The 24,267-nt window shown below is 45.4% G+C and overlaps 1 protein-coding gene and 1 non-coding gene across 2 annotated transcripts in view; both read left to right on the top strand.

Annotated features, from left to right (window-relative positions):
• VWC2L (von Willebrand factor C domain containing 2 like) overlaps window positions 1-23,176 on the top strand; it is a 189,411-nt gene extending 166,235 nt beyond the window's left edge. The window contains exon 3 of the mRNA XM_075530222.1: window positions 23,028-23,176. Coding sequence (XP_075386337.1) covers window positions 23,028-23,176 — 149 coding nt within the window. The remainder of the gene's footprint in view (window positions 1-23,027) is intronic.
• Window positions 12,469-12,630, top strand: LOC142425305 (U1 spliceosomal RNA). The gene has a single exon (XR_012779651.1). It is a non-coding gene; the product is annotated as a U1 spliceosomal RNA (small nuclear RNA).
• Window positions 23,177-24,267: the final 1,091 nt, after the last annotated feature.

The following is a 24,267-nucleotide window of genomic DNA, read 5'->3' as shown; positions in this document are numbered from 1 at the left end:
AAGGCAGTAGTTCCCCCAAGGGCAGCCTGTACTGATCTCCCTTCTGTCTACTGTCCCTGTCTCTAAACTCAAGAAACAAATGATTTTCACAGCTAAGAACATATATATTTCTGGGCACATGAGGCCAGCCTACACTCTATAATTGTATTTTGCTTATTTATTTGCTTGTTAGTGCATGAAGCAGTTTCCTATTTTCAGAAAGCATAATGGCCTCTTCAGTAATATTCCCACCATATAAAAGCTTGGTCATTTTCCTACCTGAAAATAAATGTTATTGTCTAAAATCCATTTCCGTTTATGATAAAAGGGCAAGGTCCCAATGCATGATCCGAATGATCAGACAAATTGTATTTTTGGAGACGAAAGAGTGCCTCTGCGTGTCTCTGAACATCAGCAATGCAGAGTTCCCCTTAAAGTTCACTCTTGGAGATGGCTTATTCCGCAGCAATTCAAGCTTAGGCAGGCTGCTTGTTTTCTGCCTTAAATTGCATGTGGACCTCAAGGAAAAGAATATAAACAATTGGCAAATTTACAGCCTTTAAACAAAATTGCCTCAACTCCAGGGGATTCCCTTAATATTGCTTCTTATCATTTTATTTTTCTCTTTTTACAAAATCTCTTATTTCACAGGAATTCAGGAACACGGGCCACCACACACGGGAATGGTGTGTGAGCTCTTTCTCAGAACAAAACAAAACTGCACAACAACGACACTTTTTTTTTCATGTCAAGGCCTTTTTTGTTGGGTGCCATGGTCTGGGACCAGGAAGGAAGTGGAGAGTGGCAGAGCTCAGAGAATAGTATCCATCTTCCATCAACACCCTTATTGTAATGTCAGCAAACTACCATGCTCTCACTTGATGTCAGGAATCCATAGCAGGAAGATTTTTAGTAAATGCAGAACAATCTAATGATTTCCAGAATCAATGTCTTCCCTCCCCTTTCTGCCAACTTAACTCTAGTCTGCAATGCCAACCACACACACTCGGGTGAATATGCTCCATTTCTTTACTTCTCCTCTCCCCCCACACCTGGCTAAATAACTAGCATTTAGCTAGTACTTCTACTCTCGGGACTTACAGGTACTGTTGCTAGGTGCCATCGGGGACCACATGCACAGTAGAATGGAGTCTGGCCCAGCCCTCTACTGTCTTCACGGCTGTCGCTGTGCTCAAGTCTGTTGCTGTAGCCTCTGTGTTTTAAGTGCCTTCCCACCTAGAAAGCACATCTTCCAGCATAAGGTCACACAATAGTCTCTGTCATCCAGGGTTTCACTGATTACTCTTCAGGAGTCCATTGCCAGGCCTTTCTTCCTAATCTGAATTAGGAAGCTCAGCTGAAACCTGTCAACCGCAGCTGACCCTGGGAGTACTGGAAAGACTGCTGGCTTATCTTCCTGCGCAACGCATTGTGAGGGTTTGTCAAGACTACATGCACTAACTCATTGAATCAGTACAACTGGCTCAGGTAAACACTGTTCCTCTTCACGGTGCACAAAGGAGGAAGCCGTGGCACAGGATGAATAAATGACTTGCCCACAGTAGCCTATCTCTTCCAGGATGACTAGGAGCCCTGGGGGCATAGTGGCTACATGTGGGGCTGCCAACCTCAAGGTCAGCAGTATGAGACCACCAGCTGCTCCTTGGGAGAAAGACAAGATTTGCTGTCTCAGAAACTCATGGAGACAGGCCTACGTTGTCCCATAGGGTCGCTCTTCATCAGCATGGACTCAAGGGCAATGAGTTTGGCTTGGTTTATCTGCCTGGTGGCAGAGTGGGTTATGAGTTGAGCTGCTAACCTCCAGGTCAGCAGTTCGAAACCACCAGCTTCTCCACAGGGGAAACATGAAGCTTTCTATTCCTGCCAAGAGGCTTTTGTTTGTTTGTTTAAGAGTAAAGAGTCTCAGAAACTCCCAAGTATAGTTCTACCCTGTCCTATAGAGTCAGAATCAACTTGATGGCAGGGAGTTTGGTTTTTGGATCTGCTTGGGGCAGTCATTCATGTTCCTGAACTCAGATGGGAAAGTTCACACAATGCATCACATTGACCCGGCTGCTGATTGCAGGTCCCCTCCTCACTCAGACCTTGCATCCATCATGTTTCCCCAGTGAGCCAGCTTTGTCATTCTCACGAACGATTGTTTCAACCCTCTCCTTTCCACATCTTCCCTCTTTATCCTCAACAGATTGGTGTCGCCCCTACTTCCCAGAGGAAATAGAAATGATCAGACAGAAATTCTTTAGACTTTGCCTATTGTAATAGAAGTTTCCCATCCTCCATCCCAGAACACAGAATTCTAGGTCCTTCTATATTTACATGGACTCTGTTCAACAAATTGTTTCCCCCTGACTTGATATTCCACCTCTCTCCGCCCTCTCCAGAATCAAACCTCTCCTTAAACCACCTCTCTCAACTTTGACCTCATATGGCTACTGAAAGGGCTTTCTTGATTTATAGCCCTATGCCTCCCACCCACGCCTCAGTCTGCTTTATCCTAGCTTGTCCCTTCACCAGCCACAGAAATGGCTCTTAGCACTGCCACCAGTGAACGTGTCCTAGACCTTATCTCTGTGGCTGTCTCACCTGAGTTTCTTCTTGCTGTTCCCTCACCCCCAGCCCAGGTTAGAAATGGTCCTTTCCTTTCCAGGTACTGTGCTATCCTGTTGCACCTCCCTCCTCTCTGGAGTCTTTGTTCGCACCACCTGGGTTGGCTCTACATCCTCCACGTTCCCTTAGAGGCTGCTGCTATCCCACGCCCTCTCTTTTCCTTGTTCCTCATCGCATGACACAGGCAACCTCATTCACTCCCATGGCTTCAAGTACTGTACCTTTGCTAGGAACTCCCCAGTCTGTAAGCCCAGTCAGTCCATTCAATCACATTGTCTGTCATCACTTAGAGGATTCAGATAGATTTAAATTCAAATGTTCTAACATTAATCCCATTCCCTTCTCCCCACTCCCTTCCATTTCCTTCACCGATGTTCCATATACTGGCTTAAGGCAAAATTCTTTTGGTTCTAACTTCTAAATATTCATATTGCCCCAACCCCAATCTAGCCCATCACTGCCCATGCCTAACCCAATGCATGGAGTGAGTAAATCCATCTACTTTCAGCACTCTGGTCTCACCCCTGGGCACCTGATTGTCTACACTGCAGCCAGCACAATCCAATTATAAAGTGGATCTGCTCGTGTCAACGATGCCATTGCCTGATGCCTCACTTCCTCACAAAATTCCTCTTTGGCTAGATTGTCCCCTTACTCGAGGCACTCTCGATTTCACTCCTCATAGTTCAATCTCACCGAGATTTACTTGTTAGCATCTACCTTTCCCGTGTTCTTAGAGGAAGGAAATAAGTCTTTCTGGGCAACATTTTCATTCTTGTGCCTCTAACAGTAACTGGGACATGGTGCATGCTAAATATCCACTTTGTGGGATTCTAAACAATCAGTTTATTCTAATTCCAAAAGCCAAATTAACCTCAATCACTCTATGGTTTATGGACTATTTATTTACATGAATCACGCCGTCATTCCTGCTTCATCTCTATTATCTCTATGTAGCCTTTACTGCAGAAACATCACACAAAGGGTCATGTTGCCGGTTAATTCGCCCATCCCAAACCCATGGAATCAATGGTGACTCCGATTCATGGTGACCCCACATGTGTCACAGTGAATTATGGTCCTTTGGGTGATCAATGGCCAATTGGTTGGAAGTTAGGTGGCCACAACTTTCTTCTAAGGTGCTTCTGGGTGGACTCAAACCTCTAACCTTTTAGTAGCAGCCTAGCACATGCACCCTTTGAACCACCACAGGGCTTCCAAACTACCCATTTTTGTGGTTGTTGTTGGGTGCTGTGCACTTGGCTCCAACTCGTACGGGCCCTACAGACAACAGCAGACAACACCGCACGGCCCTGTACTATTGCCACTAAGATTGTAATGGAGCCAGTTGTTGCCATCATCATCTCAACCCATCCCATGGAGGGTCTTCCTCCTTTTCACTGACCTTCAACTCATCTGAAGACCATGAGAGGCTATAAGTGATACCGCCAGCATTGCAAATACCAGCAAAGTCACCCATGATAGACAGGTTCTAGCAGAACTTACAGACTAAGACAGTCTAGGAAGAAAGGCGTGATCCACTTCTAGAAAATGTAACCACTGAAAGCCTTAGGAATAGCAGCTGAACAGCATCTCAATATCGTACCAAATGGTGAGCCTCTCAGGAGAGAAGGTACTCACAGTGGGTCTGGGAAAGAGTTGTCTCCTTGAAGCAGGGTCAACCTTAATGATGTGGATGGCATGGAAATTTGGGGACCTTCCTTTGCTGAGGTGGCAAAATTCAAAATGAGCTCCAGTGTACCAATTACATGCACATTAACACACTGCTTCGAAAACCATCGAGAGATTAGTGTGGGCATCTTGGATCACATGTTCCCAAAGTGAAATGACCTGCTACCATATGTTTTGTTTTAGTGGTAAGGCATTTTGTAGCTGAGAACAAACATGGAACATTTTCTGCTTCATCTTTACTAGGAAAACATTGCTTGTAGTGTGCACGTGTCTGTCTGTTTGTCTGTGTGGTGTTGCCCACTTTGTTGATAAGCAACCCTATGACCCTCTCTGCCGGCACGGGCAGGATCCCCGTTCCAGTCCGTTCACTCAAGCAGATTGCTTTAAGGAAGTCAACACCGGTTCCTAACTTGTTCATCGATTAATGAAGTAGCTTTTCGTTGTTCAAATGCTCCTGGATTGCAGACTTCCTGGGCCCACGGAAAGTGGGTGAACCCCTGAAACCTTTGTCTTTAGATGCCCTCTCAACCTTGAGCTAAAACTATCTCCCGAAGTCTTCCTAAACCAAATAACAGTTCAGGTTTAACTAGGAAAACTTATCTGTGTTCAACATTATTTAAAAATATTTTTTTTAAATCTCTATCTGTGAGGTCAAATTGACAATAGAAATTCAAAAGATTTTGGGGGGGGGCATAGTTTCAACTTTACAGTGTACCCCGCACCCTGGAGGGGCAGGGCCTGAACTTGGGCTTGCCCCATCCTCAGAAAACACACAGGTCTGAAGGACACTGCTGCCCCGCTAGCATGGTGGGTCTCACATGGCGGCCATGCCATCACCTGGAGAACCCCAGGGCCGAATTCAAAAGATTAGGGACTCTCCAAGCTATGGTAATGAGGGAGGGTAAGAACACTTGTCCAAGGCAAAGGCTTGTCCTCAAGGTCATGAAGTTGTGTATGAGGAAAGTTTTCAATTAGTTTATGTTTTGTTGTGCATAGTCTCAACAACAAAAATAAATAAGTAAAAACTTGAGAGGGAAAAAAATGAATTAGGTAGGTGGCTTTCAAAGTTCTTACTAAGTTGTCAGAAGTAGAATGCTTGTTGTTTTAAGAATTTTTGTTTTGTATGAAACTTAGATAAAACTGAGTAATTTCATCTTTTCTAACCTGTTTCTCTCCCAAAGATAAATACATACTATTTCTTTCCAGTCATAACCTACTTGTTTTGGGGGAAAGTGGGGTCATCAAAGCATCCAAATGGTTCCAAATGCCAAGTTTCACACATGACTCCTTGATTCTCAAGCTGTCATATGGGTAAAATCACACTTATCAAAGAAACACAATAATGACAGCTCAGAGGCTGGTGCTGAAACTTGAAAGTAATTGAACCATTTAGGCAGCGTTTACTTGCTCAGAATTTTCCTCGGGAATGACCCATTGCTAAAAGGCTATGTTCTTGCAACAAGCTGAATTCATTGCCTTTGAAATACACCCAGGTTAGATTAAGACTTTCAAAATTCAAATGAACGATGCTACCACCCAGATTCTCCATGTTATAGCTTTTATCCAAGTACTCTATCTTATCCTAAAGCAGTGGTCCCCTAACTGTTAACTTGCATCAGAATCACAGGGAACGTGTGTTCAAATGCAGATTGCTGGGCCTTACACTCAGAATGTCTGGTGTAGGAGGTCTTTGAGGGGGCTGAAGAATTTGCATTGCAAAGTTCGCAGTGAGACTGGTGCTCTTGGTCCTGGGGTCTTGCTTTGAGAAGCCAGTGGTCCAAAAAAATAGGCTCTTTCTTACTTGACCAAACTTTCTTCCTACCCAACTCTCTCCACAATCTCTGCCATCCAGCCAATGCTGACTCTCCTCCAAAACTCACTGCCATTGAGTCAATGCTGACTCATCTCCAAAACTCACTGCCATTGAGTCAGTGCTGACTCATCTCCAAAACTCACTGCCATTGATTCAATGCTGACTCACCTCCAAAACTCACTGCCATTGAGTCAGTGGTGACTCACCTCCAAAACTCACTGCCATTGAGTCAGTGCTGACTCATGTCCAAAACTCACTGCCATTGATTCAATGCTGACTCACCTCCAAAACTCACTGCCATTGAATCAGTGGTGACTCACCTCCAAAACTCACTGCCATTGAGTCAATGCTGACTCACCTCCAAAACTCACTGCCATTGAATCAGTGGTGACTCACCTCCAAAACTCACTGTCATTGAGTCAATGCTGACTCACCTCTAAAACTCACTGTCATTGAGTCAATGCTGACTCGCCTCCAAAACTCACTGCCGTTGAGTCAATGGTGACTCACAGTGACCCTATAGGACAGGGTAGGGTTGCCCCTGTGGGTTTCTGTGACGGTAACTCCTTCTGGGAGTAGAAAGCCTCCTCTTTCTCCCTCGAAGCAGTTGGTAGTTTTGAACTGGTGCGCCACTACACCACCAAGGCTCCTTATACTGACTCATAGCAACCAATTTATGAAGAATCAGTTCTGTTGACCACTCAGGTCTTTCCCTAATTTGTCTAGGCCATTGTTGTTCAATAGGAGCACCATGGAAGCCATGTGTCTCCACTTAAATGGAGTCATAGTTTTTAAAAATGAGAAGGATGAAGTCAAATGAATATATCCAAAATGTTTTTCAACACGTAAGTAATATAAAATATTCATGAGTTATTTTATATTCTTTTCTTCATATTAGATCATCAAAATCTGCTGCATATTTGACAACATAAAATTTGCATATGTATGTCGTTTTCCCTTCCTCCACCTCTCACTTTGGACTCAACCACCTCTCACTTTGGACTCATTGCCTTTTAAGAGCCTGTTCACCACACTTGTCGAGTGACTACTTATTGGACCGGGAAACCTCAAGCTTTGTAGTAAATGAATCTGAAGTCCTGAAGACTCTGCTTGAGCTGCCTTTATGATGACTTTCAGCACATTTCCTCAGTTCTAGGCTATCCATGGCTCTCAGATACATTATCAATGTAATAGCAGGTTTTAAAGTTTGAACTACATCCACAAAGCTATCCATTGATTATAAAGTGTATGTCAATGTCAAAATGTTATCTCCATTTTTATCCACAGAACCAAATAAGAATATGCCTCACTGTCCTCTTTCGGTGCCGACATTTTCCTTGTCTTACTCCTTCCCCTTGACCCAACTCAACTCCAGCCTCAGCAGCAATGGTGTTAACAATGGAGTATTTATGCATTTTTATATACCTTCCATCCCCATACAATCCTACACAAATACACGCAGAGAAGTTTGCGTTTGTCTACATTCAGTTTATTAAAGTGAGATCACATTATACCTACATCTCTGCATAATTTTCTTATTCAGTAAAAGCTTATGAAAATCCTTGCAACTCAACTGGAGAGTGATGTAAATTGTTCTTTTATTTTTGTTTTGCTTGTTTGTTTGTTGTTTTGCTTTTAAAAACAGATTGTTATTTTCTCACGGTTTAGGAGCTTAGAAATCCAAATCGAGTTACCGGCTGCAGGAGCCGACTTTCTCTCTCTGTCAGCTCTGGGGGAAGGTCCTTGTCGTCAGTTGTCCCCTGGGTCTAGGAGTTTCTCAGTGCAGGGACCCAGGGGCCAAAGGATGCTCTGAATCTACCTTCCTACTAGTAGGCTGCCCTTGATCTCTGCTCCTTTGTTTAATCTCTTTTACATCTCGAGAGAGAGTGACTCAAGATATGTTCTAATCCTGTACATTGTATCTTGCTTCATTATTAACTGCCTCAAATCCTGACTCAAACTAACATCACAGGGGTTAGGATGGCCAACACATCACAACTGATGAAGAGCCTACATTGTTGTCCTTCATGGTTGCAGAAGAGCCCATGGAGTTGGTGTCATATTTCTCTTATTCAACATTTCTCTTATTGGTGGGCATATACATTATACCTTTTTTTAATTACTAAGAAGAATGCTATAATAAATCATCTCTACAGGTGGATGAAGATACTCTATGGGACAGATATATAGATATAATCTGCCTTTTTTCCTTTTATTTCTATGGGAGACTTTCTTGGGAGTGTAATTTTGGGGTTAAAGGGCATGTGGATTTTAAATGTAAAGTGGTGTCAATAGATTGCTAGTTGTAACATTTGAAGTGATGAAGCATAGTGATGAAGCATTTCAGGTGAAAAGAATGTATCACCCTGGCTTCCCTGCCCCTCGCCCCTTCGCATTCCTATCAACCACAGAAGGATGGCTCAGAAAGATTAAAAAATCAGAGGGAAAAACTTTCAGAAACTGAGCAGAACGACCTTTAGCTTGCAAATTTTTTATAAATCATTTTATTGGGGCTCATACAACTCTTATCACAATCCATACATACATCAATTGAGTAAAGCACCCTTATACATCCATTGCCCTCATCATTCTCAAAATTCGCCTTCCACTTGGGTTCCTGGAATCAGCTCATTTTCCTTTTTTCCCTCCCCCTCCCTCCCCACTACCCCTCCCTCCTGAGACCATAATAATTAATAAATTATTATTTTATCTTATCTTACACTGCCTGGCATCTCCCTTCACCCACTTTCCTATTGCCCATCCCCCAGAGAGGAGGTTAGATGTAGATCCCCGAGATCGGTTCCCCCTTTCTGACTGCCTTCCCTCCCAGTATCGCCACTCTCACCATTGGTCCTGAGGGGTTCATCTGTCCTAGATTCCCTGTTTCCAGATCCCTACTATACCACTGTGCATCCTCTGCTCTAACCAGGTTTGCAAGGTAGAATTGGGATCATGATAATTTGTGGGGGGAAAGTGTTTAAGAACTAGAGGAAGGTTTTGAGTTTCATTATAGCTACATTGAACCCTGAGTGACTCATCTCCTCCCCACTACTCCTCTGCAAGGGATATCCAGTTGTCTACAGATGGGCATTGGGTCCCCAGCACGCACTCCCCTCATTCATGATGATATCATTTTTTACCCCCGCCTATGTTGCTTGAAACCTGGTCCCCTCGGCCCTTCATGATCACACATGTTGGTGTGCTGCTTCCATGTGGGCTTTGTTACTTCTGGGCTAGATGGCTGCTTGTTTACTTTCAAGCTTTTAAGTCACCAGACACGATATCTCTCAATAGCCGGGCACCATCAGCCTTCTTCACCACACTTACTTATGCACACATTTGTCTTCAGCGTTTATGTGGGGAAGGTAATCACACAATGATGGTTTTTGTTCTTTGGTGTCTGCTACCTGATCCCTTCAACACCTCATGTTCACTTAGGCTTGTGTGCTTATTCTCTGTGGGCTTTGTTGCTTCTGAGCTACATGACCGCTTGTTTGTAGCTTGCAATTTTTTGATAGCCTTTCTCTCTGATAGACTTTCTCCCACCCTCTCTGGATTCTTACTTTCCAACAAAGAAACTCATCATTAGTGGTACAAGCAGCCCTTTCTAAATCACTTTCCCAATGAATCCTTCCACAGTCAACCTCTGCTTTAGCCCAATTCTCATATCTCTCCCTTCACTAACTGTCCTGGAGTCAATTCTGACTCATAGTAGCCAACCTTGTAGGACAGAGTAGAACTGTTCCAGGGTGCTTCAACGACTGCAGATCTTTCCTATTGCTTCTGAGGAGTTACTGCTGGGTTGGAAACACCAACCTTCAGGTTAATGGCTCAACACTTCCCCTACTGTGCCATCAGGGCTCCTTCAATTGTCCCTTTAGCGCCCTTTCATGATGGTTGCTCTATTTTAAGTATTCTCTTCATGGCTCCAGTTCCCCGATGAATAGTCAACAAACAGGGTGGAAACTCCACACAGAAAGGACTTTGCTGCTGTTGGCCAAAAGTCTTCTCAAAAAATGAGTTTGGCCTTGGTGTTTTTAATTCAAACAAGAGAAATTTGACCTGAAACCAAAGCCCCCAGACTATATAATATACCCAAGTAGCATCAATTGTAACTCAGGCATTAATAAGTAGAGTGATAAATAGCAGCAAACTATTATCTTCCTGTCTTTGATATGGGCCTGGCATTGTTTAAACTTTTTATTTTCCTTTGTCAACTCATTTTCTTTTCCCAAACCTCCGTCAAATAGGTGTTTTTCTGTTATTATTCCCTTTAAGTGGATGAGAATGCTGAGGTTCCCAACCAGTAAATGGCAGAAGGCAGATCGGAATGTAGTCTGACCCCAGAATCTTAATCACCTGCCCGCACCCCTCTCTCTCTGACCCTCAGTGTCCTCACCTACAAGATGGACATGGCCCTGCCAACTCTAATTGCCTTTCAAAATAGCGGAGAAGAAATATGAACTGACTCAGATATCCATTAAAAGTCGCAACAAGATAATGCAGCCTTGCTCGATTTGAAAGACGTGGCTGAGATCCCATCACGCAAAACGTATGATAAGCAAATTTTAAGCAAATGAAGTAATTTACAAAAAGGCAAATCAAGCCATCTTCTGGCCACAGACAACCTTCGGAAGGTGACACTGAATAGACATGGGCCACAAATGCAAAGCACATCCCCACAGCCCGCTGATTTGCCTGTTGAAAAGAACAGCCAGCCTGTAGCTCTGTGATAGAGCTTAGCCAGGCCCATCTTCTCTCCATGCCAATCTTTGCATGTTACATAACTGGAGTGCCAAACCATAAATCTTACATACTTAAGGGCTAGCACACCCTCTGGAGCTCTCAGACTGGAATTTGTGTGGGAGTTCAACAATATTGGACTTTCCAATAAAATGACTGACCAGCACCTTTAGAGCAGCCTCAGAGAAAAAAATCCTTGCTGAGTCGTGCCACCTTAATCTGAGGAAGCTTCTTGTTTGGCGGTTTAATAAAAGGGTTCGAAGGTACCATAAGGATAAGTGAGTAAAAGCAGGTGGAGAGTGGTCATCCATTCTCCTTTCGGGAGGTACCTTCCAGCAATTGAAATCTCATCTTGTCATTTCTCTTTGTCAAGGCCAAGGCCAAGGCCATTGAAACATGTCACTCGGGAGCTTGAGGCACTTAGTTCAACCTTAGCTGCAATTAGCTCTAATTACTGGTTTTTTGGGGGGGTAGGGAAACATGTGTTTCAAATTTTCATAATCAAACATGGATACACCTGATCAAAAAGCCTTTGTGCTTTCCCACGGCACAGCAGCTCTCAGACTTCATGAAGCAGAGAATTAAAATCAGTTAAGAGGAAGAACGTAATCCCATCCAATTCAATCACAGACTGAGGCCTACAGGCCTCCTACGTGCTGAAACAATGATTGAGATGCTCTGCCAAATAAATATAGGATGCTTATGGTCTGGCGCAATAGGACTCTGCCTCATTTATGCAGCAGGAAGATCATTTACAACCAATTTCGAAAAGACACCAAGCGTCAATAATAAATTTCCGAATCAAGGCCAGAAATTACAATGCTCAAAAGAGGTCTATTAGCAATATGAAGTTGTTGTCAGAAGCAGGGTTTTCAGGGATGCCATACCAATTTATAATCATGAGATGCCTCTAAAGTGTTCATGAACAGCCTGGATTTCCGAATCGCTGGGAAGCAGAAGGCTTGACTTCAAAGAGGAAATGGGTCAACCAGCACCAAGGACACGGCATCCGTCCCAATGGCCACCTGACTGACTTCTGGGGTGATGGCTAGAGCCATGCTGTCTTCTTGGCCGCAGCTACCTCTTGGAGTATTTCCAGCTATGTAGTTATACAGGAGCGATGATTAAAGCTGTTCGTGGCACCTACCTCTCTCCTCCCAGTGGGAATATTGTAGGAGACACTTCTTCCTGCCTATTAACTACATGGATGTGCACACGCATATGCACACTCATGCAAGAATTTAAATACCTTGGTCTTTTTCTTCTACTGCATTCTCTACTACTGGAAATGCTGTCAAGCCTTTGAGAAGATTAAAAGTTGCTCCTACTCCCCCTACAAAGAACTGAATTTGGGCGTGGAGCCTGGCAAAGTGGCTACTAGCCAACTCTCTTAACCACGGTGTGACTTCAGGGTGGGGGGAGTCACCTGATACTTTTCTGTCTCCTTGTGTCCCCTATAAAAACCAAGGAAAGAACAGCTCATGTGAGGAGGAAATGAGGTCATGCACAAAAAGGTCTTTGAAAGAAGGTAAGAATTGCTAACTAAATTTAGTGCTCTCAACTGGAATTCAGCTTAGCTCCCTCCAAGAGAAAATGGGGGAGTTAGAAACAGGAGACTCACCTGGCAGCGGAGACACCATCGTCACAAAGGTGGTTTTCCCAGGGCGAGACTCATCCATTGCACTTCGGATGTGCTGACCCCTGCGATTTCCCCAAATGTGGGGAACTCGTCTGCATACTTTGTGGTAGTGGGGACTGCGTTCGCATTCTCCCCTGTAAAACAAACAAACCGGAGAGTAGCCTTTGAAGCAACCATAGACCTACAGGAGATGTGGTCAGAATGGTCATGGACTTCCTTCTCTGGCTACATTTAGAGCCAACGATGGGACACGCGGAGAAAGACATGCCTCAAGGGCATCGTCAACATGAGCTCATTGAAGAGTTAAAGTTGAAGTTCTCCAACTGCTTAGTAGGAAGGCTCAGTTCTCTGCCCTTTATTGAGTCACTCAACTCCCCTAAAGTTTGTTTTCTTCACCTGTTCCCTAGGACTAGTGAGATGTCCTTGATGGTGCTGTTCTGAAGACACTGTTCTGTGAACCGTGCCGTGGCACTGACTGGGTCTAGACTCTCAGGAACATTGCCTTCTTCGTCTTCATAGCACAGGCTGATCGGAAATAGCCCTGTTGATTGGTTTTGTAGTTTTTGTTTGGGTCACCCCACGAGAATGTGAACTCGGGTCTAGCCAGAGCTCACTCGCTTTTGTTTATAACAGTCTTGTTCCATATAAATATGCATTGTGTTGACTGACTGCTGGACATGTAGGTTGGCAAGCCCTGGAAATAACTAAAAGCTCTTGGTATTTGTCTTGCTTGGCTTCACTTCTCATTCCTCATCAGAAATGAGCAATTGCATGTTTTCTGGGTTTAGAGACATCCTCTGCCTCTGAAGAGGCAGACACCAAACCCATTGTCATCAAGTCCATTCTGGCTTATTTTGTCCTTGTATAACACTTCTGAGACTGTGAATATTTACAGAAACAAATAGCCTGATGTTTCTCCCAAGGAGCCTCTGGTGGATTTGAACTGCTGGACTTGCTCCTACAAGCTCAACACCTAACCTACAGTGACATCACCAGAAATGTATTCTTCAGCACCTACTAGGTTCTGTCCAGCTGACCTACCTGCTGCAGACTTTAATTGGAACCCAGTATAAGCTGTTCCTGGTCACAAGGGTCCAAGGAGTTGCATGGACAACTCCTACTTTCTCTTGAAGCAGGTCTTCAAACCAAACCCAATGGGCGCTGGCATGGTCCAAACCAAACCAAAACAAACTCACGGCCATTGAATCAATCTCAGAGCATAGTGACAGAGGAGATCTGCCCCTGTGGATTTCCAAAACTGCAACACTTGATGGGAGTTATCAGTGCCATTGTTTTTAGGTGTCATTGAGTTGGTTGTGACTCATAGCATCTTAGGTACAACAGAACAGAACAGTGCCCACTCGCATGCCATCCTCCCAATTGTTGTGTTTAAGCACCCTGGAGGGTAGAAAGCCTCATCTTTCTCCATCTTTCTGATGGTTCGGAACTGCCGACCTTCTGGTACACTGCCCACAGGAACCCATTATGTCCTCAGGGCTCCTGCTGTTCCTACCAACCACGTGAAAGAGGAACAGACTGGAAATTTAAAATGTGGGTGTCTCAGCCGTATTCAAAAGGAAATATCCAGTGTTAGAAGAATGAGAAGAGGTATTGAGAGCCCCTTTCGGAGCCTGAAGCATGATGTTGGGCCATTGGCAGAACTGCGAGGAGCCATAGCCAAGGTGCAAAGGTAAAAGTGCTCAGTGGTTTGTGCCCATCAACATTCCTGGAAGGAAAGACGTGACAGTCAGCTTCCCTACCAGCGACAGCCCTGGAAACCCTGGGGGTGGCTGTGTTCAATCCGGTAGCTTCTCTCTGAGCCGGGACGAACGTGATGGTAGTGAGATGAGCTGCCCGTTTGTCACAAAATCCATTCTATGTTGATGTAACTTCCCCTCCCTGTACACCGACTGAACGAGACCCTCCACACAATGAATGCGTCCCCCAATCGCCGTCATTGCTGCATGGGCTGCTTTTAAATCAATGACCAATCTTTGAGCTTTTTCTTGCACGAAGGTAAGGAACCCTGGTGGCCCTGTGGGGTAGGCATTGGGCTGCTCACTCACCACAAGGTTGTTGTTCGAAACCACCAGCTCCTCCATGGGGAAAAGACGAGGCTGTTTGCTTTGGTGAAGATTTACAATCTTAGAAAGCTTATGTCGATTGGCTGTGGTTTGGGATTTGAAGTAAAGCTCAATAAGAACCATATGCACCTGTTCCAAATGACCTCGGAATTCTGGAAGATACAGACAGAAATATATTTTATTCTTAACCCTGGGGCTGCCTGATATTTCAACGCAGTCTTCATTCTGGCTAGGCTGATAGGAGAAACAGATGTACCAATTGTTCTAGCAGAAAATATTGGGAGCAGGGCTGGTGGAATAGGTAGGGCAAGCTGCTATATCTGTGTCCAAGCTGTTTCTTCACTAGACAGAATCTCTGGCATAATGCTGGCCCTTTCTACTTACCGCATTGCTTCCAATCTCAGGCCTCTGATTCTTCTGCATATCCTCTGGATCCAGCATCCTTTAGTAAGTGCCTTTTCTGCTACAATTATCTAGGATTCATTGACTGATAGGATCCCCCCCTTTCCCAAATGAACCACTATCTCCCAGTATCAGATTGTGCGTAACATTGGTTACCAAAGTGATCCTCCTAAAAATCACTTCTAGGTCTCTTCCTTTACCCTCCCTTCAATCAAATGCCTCACATCCTGGCTCCTTTTCCCTTGGAATATTACTTTCTATAAGTAGATCCTCTGGCCAATTAATTCAAGTCAAGGTGTTAATTGCTGATGTGAATTCGATATTGCCACGGCATTTTAGCAGCTACTTTTAATGCCTTGAAGTCAAGAAGGGGGGTGCACCTTAGTCACCATCACACACAGGGCCAGGTCTGTGGGAGCTCCAGGCTTGGGCTGCAATCTCAAAAGTCCTCTACCCATCAAAGCAGATCATGTCGACTCCGTCCATAGATGTCCCATGGTTGGATCATATAGTGACATTGCTGTCACTTCTGGAATCAATAACTTCCTGCTAACACACACACACACACACACACACACACCTCCTTGGAATATTTAACAGCTTCCCGTGACCCTTAAAATAAAGATCAAAATCTTTAATATGGCCAACAACCTAGTGAGATGGTCATCATTAGGGATCAGTCAATATTCTAGGGGAGAGAAAATTCTTCATTTGTACCCCTTGATGATTTTGATGATGTGACTGCTCCCGCCATCGCCTAGTTTGCACTAGCAGAATGATGTCAACCATTCACCACGTTTCTGAACGTTTGCCATTTGGCTTTAGCCCACAACTGTGAGTGGTTTCAGTACATCAGCATCTCACCCTCTTTTCCTAGACACTGCTCAGCCTCGCCTTCCAACTCCATCTCCATTAGCCTCGGCTGCTGCTTCTGTACCACAACCGTATGTACACACACCCTCTTCCCATCAACCCATAATCCTGATTAGGCAGGTTCCTGGCTATAATTGGTCACAAGGTTCAGAGTTACAACCTCTCCTCCTAAATTCTGATTTCAAGTTAGAGACTTGTTTCTTAACGATCATCTGTGATACTTAACCTCAGAGGCAAATATGGGTCTTCCAGTGGTATAATCAGAGTGTCAATGAACTTCCTTCCCCCTAGAGGTGTTAGACCGGGTTGAGGAGAGAAACAAATCCATTGACACTCATAGGTGTGTAAGAGAGAAGTGTAAAGCAAGAAGTAATTACCTATGCATCAATAAAACATCCCAGCCCAGTCCAGATCAAGTCCATAAGTTCGATATTAGCTCATCAGTCTAATATTAGCCCATGAATTCCTCTTCAGACTCACACACACCTGCAAAGATGCCAAATGAAGGAAGATCACAGGCCAGTGGGTGGAAAGTCCTGTGGATCCAATGGCAGTGGACACATTTCCAGGATTCTGGCTGCCATCAGTGTGGGGCTTCCATGGGAGTGTGAAGCAGAGAGAGAGGGCGTGTCCCACCTCCAGGGAAGAAGAGAGGCAGTCACTTGATTGACAGGCTCGCCTCCACCCTTCATTCTTTTATCAAGTTGACATCCACTTGTGTAACTACCACCATGTATTCTCCACGCACCGTTTTCTGGTGGATATTTCAAATATTACCATGAAAAGGAAAAACAAAACAAAAGCCACAGTGGCTGCATGAATCAGCCTAGTTCTTTAACCAGCAATGCGAGAAAGACGAGCCCTTTTATTTTCTGCTGGCTTCTTAGAATTTGGGATTTTTGGCGCTAGAGGCTATCATGGCAAATGCTTTCCTCTGAGCATGGGGTGTCCTCGACGGGTCCCTCATGGGCAATCACAGACAGGTTGAAGAGGGAAGATGGACATGAGTAAATGCTTCCCAAGAGATACAACTCCTGGTTTCCCACACCGCCTCACCAGGTCACTTCACTTCACCACAGTCTATACATTGGTCATCCTTAGAAGATGCCTAGTGAATGAACTCTATTGTGGAAAAATAATTTTCCACACCCCGGTGTATTTTATAGATAGGCAAAATAGGTGCTCAAAGAAATCGAGATGATCAGAGAAAATATATTACTTATTTTACCATGCAAAATAATATTTTATAATAATCATTTATCACCACAACAGTTTCATGTGTTAGTATTCTTAGACTTTCCTCCTCCTGCCCTAGTTCCAGTGCTACACTAAAGATTTAAATTTAATTTTATTGCACTTTTGGAAACATGATGACTTCCCAAGGCTAGGCGCTAGGGTCTCCCCCTTGGGTGGGATTACAGAAGGTCTCGCACAAAAGCACGTAGCCAAATAATTGTGGAGTCCTGACTTGTCGCCCAGTTTCATTCCGCTCCTCAGTCATGTCCGGTCCTAGTGCAGAGGTCACTGCCTCCAAGAGAGACACCTCGTTGCCCAGGGATCTTCTCCTTGGAGCATTTCTTTTAGCTTTAAAATAAATCTCCTGGAGACTATATGGACACAGCATATGACCTCAGTGTATTTGAAAAACTCCTGTATAGAAATGCCAGCTCATTTGTCTCTAGGCATATAATGTCTCTTCTTGGTTTTTTTCCTCAATATTAACACCAACTGACTTCTAATTCCAAATAGAGCCCATGATCTGGGCAAAGGCACACAGTGATGCTCTCCTAGACATCTGCTTCTGTTCCACGGCGATCCAACGCATCTCCTGGGTCAGATAACTCTGAATGCAGATTCAAGCAAGTTATGCACTATCTCTGAGGCTCATCATGCTGAGAGTTAAGACTGTTGGCCTTACTGAAGAAGGGCGAGTGTCCACATGGTTCCCGGCCCTAATTCTGACCCCATGTTGTTCCCTCTTACTTCCTAAGTAAACCCCATAACTGTGAGTTAAGGTGGGAGTGTGTGTAAATCTTAAAGAGCTTAGCTACAAAACAAACAAACACTGTGTGCCATAAATGGATGGTTACAAAGATTAAGCCAGGCAAAATCCTGACATGAAGGAAGCGTCTCATAAACAGTTGTGTGTCTGTGATAACGCATATTTCTAGACCTATATTACTAAATTTAACTCTGACGTATAGGTAAATTCTTAGCATATTGCTAAATGTAGGAAGTAAATTTGCTTCCAGTATATAAGCCAGTTGCCTGGAGTCTATTCCACCCCCGGGCAAGCCCATGTGTCAGAGAAGAACTGCGTTCCGCATGTTGTGCAAGGGCTGAGTTTTCAGAAGAAAGATCTCCAGGCCTTACTTCGGAGGCACCTTGGTGTGGCTCAAACCTGCAGCCTTTGGGTTAGCAGCAGTGTGCATTCCTGTCTCACTCAGGGACTTCTGATGTGCAGCTGGTTCACATCACTCCACTCAGTGAACAATGGTATTTGCCAGGCACTGGTTTAGGTATGAACTATGTAACTAACTAACTCTCGGTCAGCATGTTGATTCAGGCTCGTAGTGACCTTGGAGGACAGCACAGAGCTGCCCCTTTGGGTTTCTGAAACTGTAACTCTTGAGTGTAGTAAAGAGCCTCAGCTTTCTCCTGAAGAGCAGTTGACATCACCAGGGCTCAGGTGGCCGAAATAGGAATGGCAAATATTCCCAATCCTATTGTGTTAGTCTGGGTACTTTAGAGAAACAAATCCACAGAAACCCATGTGTAAGAGAGGGTTTTATATAAAGGTTAAGTGCCCATCAAGAAAACATCCCAACCCAGTGCTGCCCAAGCCCACAAGTCCAACATTAACCCATATGTCCAACACCAATCCACAAAATCCTCCTCCATCTCACAAAACAGATGGAATGATGCTGACTGCATTAGGAAAGCTGAGTCAGTGAGCGTAAGCATCTCAGCGCTGGCAGGGGTCTCCACACGGCTGCTCCAGCACCTAGGGCTGCATCGGGGTAGGTCCATGTGACTTCTCCTTGGGGAGGTCTTGCAGGCAGTCAGCCTTGCAAGCTGAAGCAGGGAACTGCTAAGGCAGCTGCACCTTGGTCCGGCCATCACAAAGCAAGAGACCTGAGAACTCGCAAGGCGAGGCTTACTGAGCCATTTATCCCTCTGCCCTTCAATTAATCCCACATGTGTTTATCAGCCAGGTTGGCACAATAAACTAAATATTTCATCTATCTTCCAGGAGCTAAATAGTTAAACCATAACTGATAGGTAAGACCACCAAAAGAATCTTTAAAACCTCTAAGAATGATGGTCTTGCCACACTGTGGCCAACTGACACACTCAATTCTCTTTTCTCTAAGGAGTCCTGTGTGCGAACATGTGCGTGTGTGTGAACGTGTGTGTGTAACAGTTCATCTTCTTCCCTGTTATTCTAGGTCCCCCCGGGGGGGAGGCGGGGAGGTGAGTTGGGTACCATGCTTCACATAATAAGCCTTCATTCTTTGAGAGTTACTGAGTTATCCCCTGTCTTCTCTTACTAGATTAAATAATTCCAGTCCCTTTAACCTTTTCTCGGAGCTTTCATTTGCCAACCTTCAGCTTAATCATTTTCATTGCTCCCCTCTGGACTCACTCCAAGTCGTCAGCATTAAAATGTGGTGCCTTTGCTTCTGAATTCATTCTTCTAAGCCACTGCCTCTTTCACAATGACCAAGACCTTCCCCTGCCACTGGCAAGGAATAGGAGCGACCCCACGAAGGAACGTACGTAGAGTCCTCACACCCATCCCCGCTGCCTACCGCCCTGCTGGCGGAGGGAGGGACCAACGCAGAGAGTGTCTCAACTGTGCCCAGTGTGGTTGGCAATTACCTAAATTACTGTTAAGCAGAGAAGACTATTAACAGCAAACAGGAGGTCTGTTGTAGTTACACCTGAGGTTCGCAGAAGGGTGCTAATAAAATCACTGTATTAATAATGCTAATGAGATCCAACAGCAGTTTTTGATCCTGTAGAATACCCGTAGCTGTCAAGCAGACGGTTGAGAACTTGCTGTGTGAGGTGCAGGCGATGCCTTTGACAGGTCAATCCCCGCATCACACAAAGGGCCACACTTTGGATGCTGTCAATCAAGATAAATGAATACCTCTAGAGCGTAGACAGCAGCAAATGCATGCCGCTCTGAAGAAATGACGTAAGAGGTGAATCACATGCATTCTGCGTACTGACACGCGCAGAAGGGGGCAGGTGAAATCAGGGTTCTAGTGAAATCGTCCTGCAAGATCTGCACAAGGACTTCTATGACATCTCCTTCCCTCAACTCCCCCTCTGCCTTTGCTTCTGCTTAGGTCATTGCAACGGCACTGACACCCGTAAACCAGCAGCTTGTCTCTCCTACACATGAACAACAGCAAAGTCAAGATCCACATTCTCCCAAGAGGCTGGGGAGAAACCAAATGGATAACATTCGGTTTTAGGGACTCCTTTGTCTTGAAGCAAAGGTGTTCTGGTGACGTGGTTGAATCCATGTTGGGGGGCTAACCCCAAGTTGGGCGGTTCAAACCTGCCTGTCACTCTGGGGAAGACAGGTGAGACTACTCCTATAGAGGGTTGAGATACATAGGAATAGGCTTGTTGGTTGTGGGTTTGGCTTGGTTTGAGTCACTTTTTAGGGGGGGGAAAGGAAACAGATTATTTCCTTTCTCCATCTGGAAAAATCCGAAGTGGCCAAAAAAAAGAAAGAAAGTTTGTTGGCAAGAGAGCAATGAAGGAAGGAAGAATCGCTTCTTCAGGGTGACTCCAGCCGGCCAGTGCCGGTCATCCTGAAGCTGCATTTCTGAAGGTGATTCAGCTCTGGCCAGATCCTGTCTGGCCAAGAACTCACTGAGAGTTCTGGGAGAAGTCTGTCCACAGCAGACGGGGCAACCAGCTACATTCTGGAAAACCCTCCTTTCCACCTTCCTTGAAGACTCCCTCAGTTTGGAGGCAGGACCGAGTTATGATTCCGTGTGGAATTTTCCCAGGCAAGTCTGAGTGCAGTCCCCAGTCCCAAAGTAGACCCTGGGTGGTGCGAACAAGTCCCGAGCCACTGATGGAAACATTGGGTGCTTGAACACACCCAGAAACGCCTTGGGCAAATGGCTCCGCCATCTGCTTCAGAAAGGTCACAGCGATGGAACCCTAGGAAGCACCGTCCCAAGGTGGCACACCAAGGGTCGCCAGGACTCCACATTGACTCGAGGACATCTGGTTTGGTTTGGAGTTTGGTAATCCCCAAAGCAGTCTGATCTAGGAAACAAAGACTTCCATCTTGGGAGGTATGGACTTGACATACCAAGTTCTGAAGGCCTTTGAGCTGATTCTGACGCAGAGGGACCTTTTGTGAGCCAGCACAAAAGTGTGGACCATAGGATTGCTAAAGACGAATTCTGCAGAAAGAGGTAACCCGGTCTTCTTCCAAGGTTTGTCCAGGTAAACATGGACCAACCACCCTCTGGTTAGAGGCTGACCATGGTGACCATTTGTACTTCATGGGACTTCATTGAACTCATAGAGTAACAATTTAATAATCAGTCATGAGGATCAGGGGCATATAGTCATAGCACCACGGAGGAAACGTGTCCTCCTAGGAGGAAGGCAGACACATCCTGACCTGGTGAACTGCCAGGGTCAACCTGCCATGTCTCTGACTGTAGCTGGCTCTCTGGGCCCACGCCCATGCCCCAGGGTTCGGTCTGTTGTCATGAAGGGAAGGTCCATGTAATCACACCACTGATACGTGAATGCACACTTGAGGTATGCAGACTCCAGAACCATGGGTGGGTAATGTCAGTGTACGTTAAAAGTTCTTATGTTGATAACTATGCATTACAACTTAGTCATTACAATTTTGAAAAAATAAAATAAAAAGAGGATTCCAATGATAAGGGGAACTACAAAATCCCCGCTTTTATTTATCGGAGGGTAAATGTCGGCTCATAGATCCTTATCAACTCGCACTATCAGATCATTTTTTACATCGCTTTCCACTGCCATCTTACACTGTCCTGGTGATGGCAAGGAGCTGGTAATGCCGGGTCAATGCATCACGAGTAGATACCACGCATAAGTCGCTCTCTTTACCTGCTGCAGAGATTTTACCAAATGGTTTCAAAGATGCAGCCATTTACACAACTCCTCTGGACTCCGCTGCACCTTGGGGAGGCAATTTCAGCCCGTTTGAACTTGAAAAAAATAATATTAGCTCACATTGAAAGGGTTAAAAGGGGCAGCACGAGCAGAAAGAAAGTCCCCAGATGGTGGTGGAGAAAATCAGGGAAGAGGAAGACAGATCAGAAGGAGGACGCGGCGACGAGCGAGTTTGTAAAGCTCGCGTCCCTGATGAGCGGGTGACACTTCCAGCAAAGCTTTTTATGAACCCGAGAAAAACAAACATAAGAAGTGCCTGCTGATGTTCAAAAGCCAACCACGGGGTCCATGCTTTTTAGAAATAAATAAATAAATACAGATCGCCAGCCAATTAAAAGACCTCCATTTATAAAAATCAAATGAACCTCTAACAAAGCTTGTTTGGGACATGAATAAATCATGTGCCCATGAATTATTCATTGGTATCAAGAAACGAACTGGGGATTCCAGGAACTGGGCCCGGGAGGTGCTGAAACTGGAGAGAAAGTGAGTTCATGGGCTCAGGGCCACCGGGGGAGTGGTGAGGACAGACCCCAGGCACCAGCACCTGATGCACAGGCCATGCCAGCCTCCTGTGCCTACACGGGACACTCCAGCAGCCTCGGCGACACCCCCAGACCACAAAGCAAGAAAGGTGTAACCCTTTGACCCCTGGGTTAGAGAATCGCATGTCTTCGGTAAACAGATAACAAGATTTTTTACTTAAGGGTTCGGTTCCTGTTCTTGTGTTTTTGTTTGCTCCTGTTTTGTTTTGTAATGCATGGCGTGTGCGGCAATGATGTGCTCTGTAGAATAGACAACGGGGTGGAAAGTGGGATTTAGAGAGGGCAGCTACAAGACCCTCTGATTTTAAGCTGGTAAGAGTCGTCTGGCCTGCTCATTCCTGGCTTTGGGTTGGAGTTTTGTTTGTTTCTTTGAAGGAGGAGGGGGAGCCTCCCTGATTTAACGAACTAATCAATGCATGTGTGTGTTCCAGGTCCAAACTGCTTTGCAGGAACGACCATCATCCCCGCCGGCATCGAGGTGAAGGTGGATGAATGCAACATCTGTCACTGTCACAACGGGGACTGGTGGAAGCCTGCTCAGTGCTCCAAGCGGGAGTGCCAAGGCAAGCTGACTGTGTAGAGCAGAGCCCCGCCAAGGACATGCTCATCGGAGAGAAGGCCATGGGTCCTCTGCTGCACACGTCAAACAAGACACAGCAAACTCCTGCCAGCTACAGCAGGGTCACCAGCAAAACCTTTGGGGTCGACGAAAGTGAATATTGTACAAAGAGGACATTTCTCTCTTTCTCTCTCGCTATCTAAAGAAATATATACAGTCCACAGCTCCTCTGCTGCTTTTGTCGTGAGCAACGCTGGCTGGTGACCCGATAACTGGATTTCTGGAACCTGCTCGAGCAGACTTCTCCACCGGGGAGGCTCTGGACAGCCGGCTTCCCGTCAGCTGATGAACTTCATTTCCCTTCTGTACTTCCGACCTGGCATTTTCTCTTGTAGTATTTCTTTTTTTCCCCTATCTTCTAATTTCATCTTTAGAGGCTGGGGGTGGGGGGCCTGATCTGACTGCATAGGACAATTTTGGGTTGGGTGGGAAACGCTTTGGTTAAAAAAATAAATAAAAATAGAAAGTCAGGCCAGAGGCGCCTTCCTGACCAGAAGGCCCAACGAGAATCCCGTGGTTCCCTGTGGGTGAACCATGCCTGGTAGGCTTAACAAAGAGAAGTGCACACAGAGGCAGACCCACTGCTGGGCACGGTGGGGGACTGGTGCTTTGTCCACTATGTGGAGGCTCCCAGTTTGATCCTTACCAACCACACATTTCACTGCGCCAACTTCAAAACTGCCAATCAACAACTATCATGAGAAGGCCCCCAGGAGCGGTCCTGAGGAACCCAAAAGGAAATAGAGTTTCAACTGTAGCTCGAATCACCTTTCTCCTGGCACAGAATTTAGGTTTGAATGGTAACTAAACACACTCGTAACCCATGCTGTCACCTGGTAACATGCCCAGCAGAACCACGGTGAATAACCCCACTGAAAATCAGAATCCATCCTTCTGAACATCGCAGTCCTTCGGGTGAGTTCAGAGGTGACTGAAAGCCAACAGTTGACACAGGCGGCATGCGTGGTTTGAGCCTGTTTGCCGCTCTGCAGGACCATCCGCTCGGCCCCATGTCTAAAAGACAGGTTCAGGACACTCTCTCCGCCTCAAGT

The sequence above is a fragment of the Tenrec ecaudatus genome, chromosome 13, assembly GCF_050624435.1.
Source record: "Tenrec ecaudatus isolate mTenEca1 chromosome 13, mTenEca1.hap1, whole genome shotgun sequence".
In the NCBI taxonomy this organism is placed as follows: domain Eukaryota; kingdom Metazoa; phylum Chordata; class Mammalia; order Afrosoricida; family Tenrecidae; genus Tenrec; species Tenrec ecaudatus.
The sequence above is the reverse complement of the archived record's forward strand: the minus strand, read 5'-3'. Positions and strand labels throughout refer to the sequence as shown.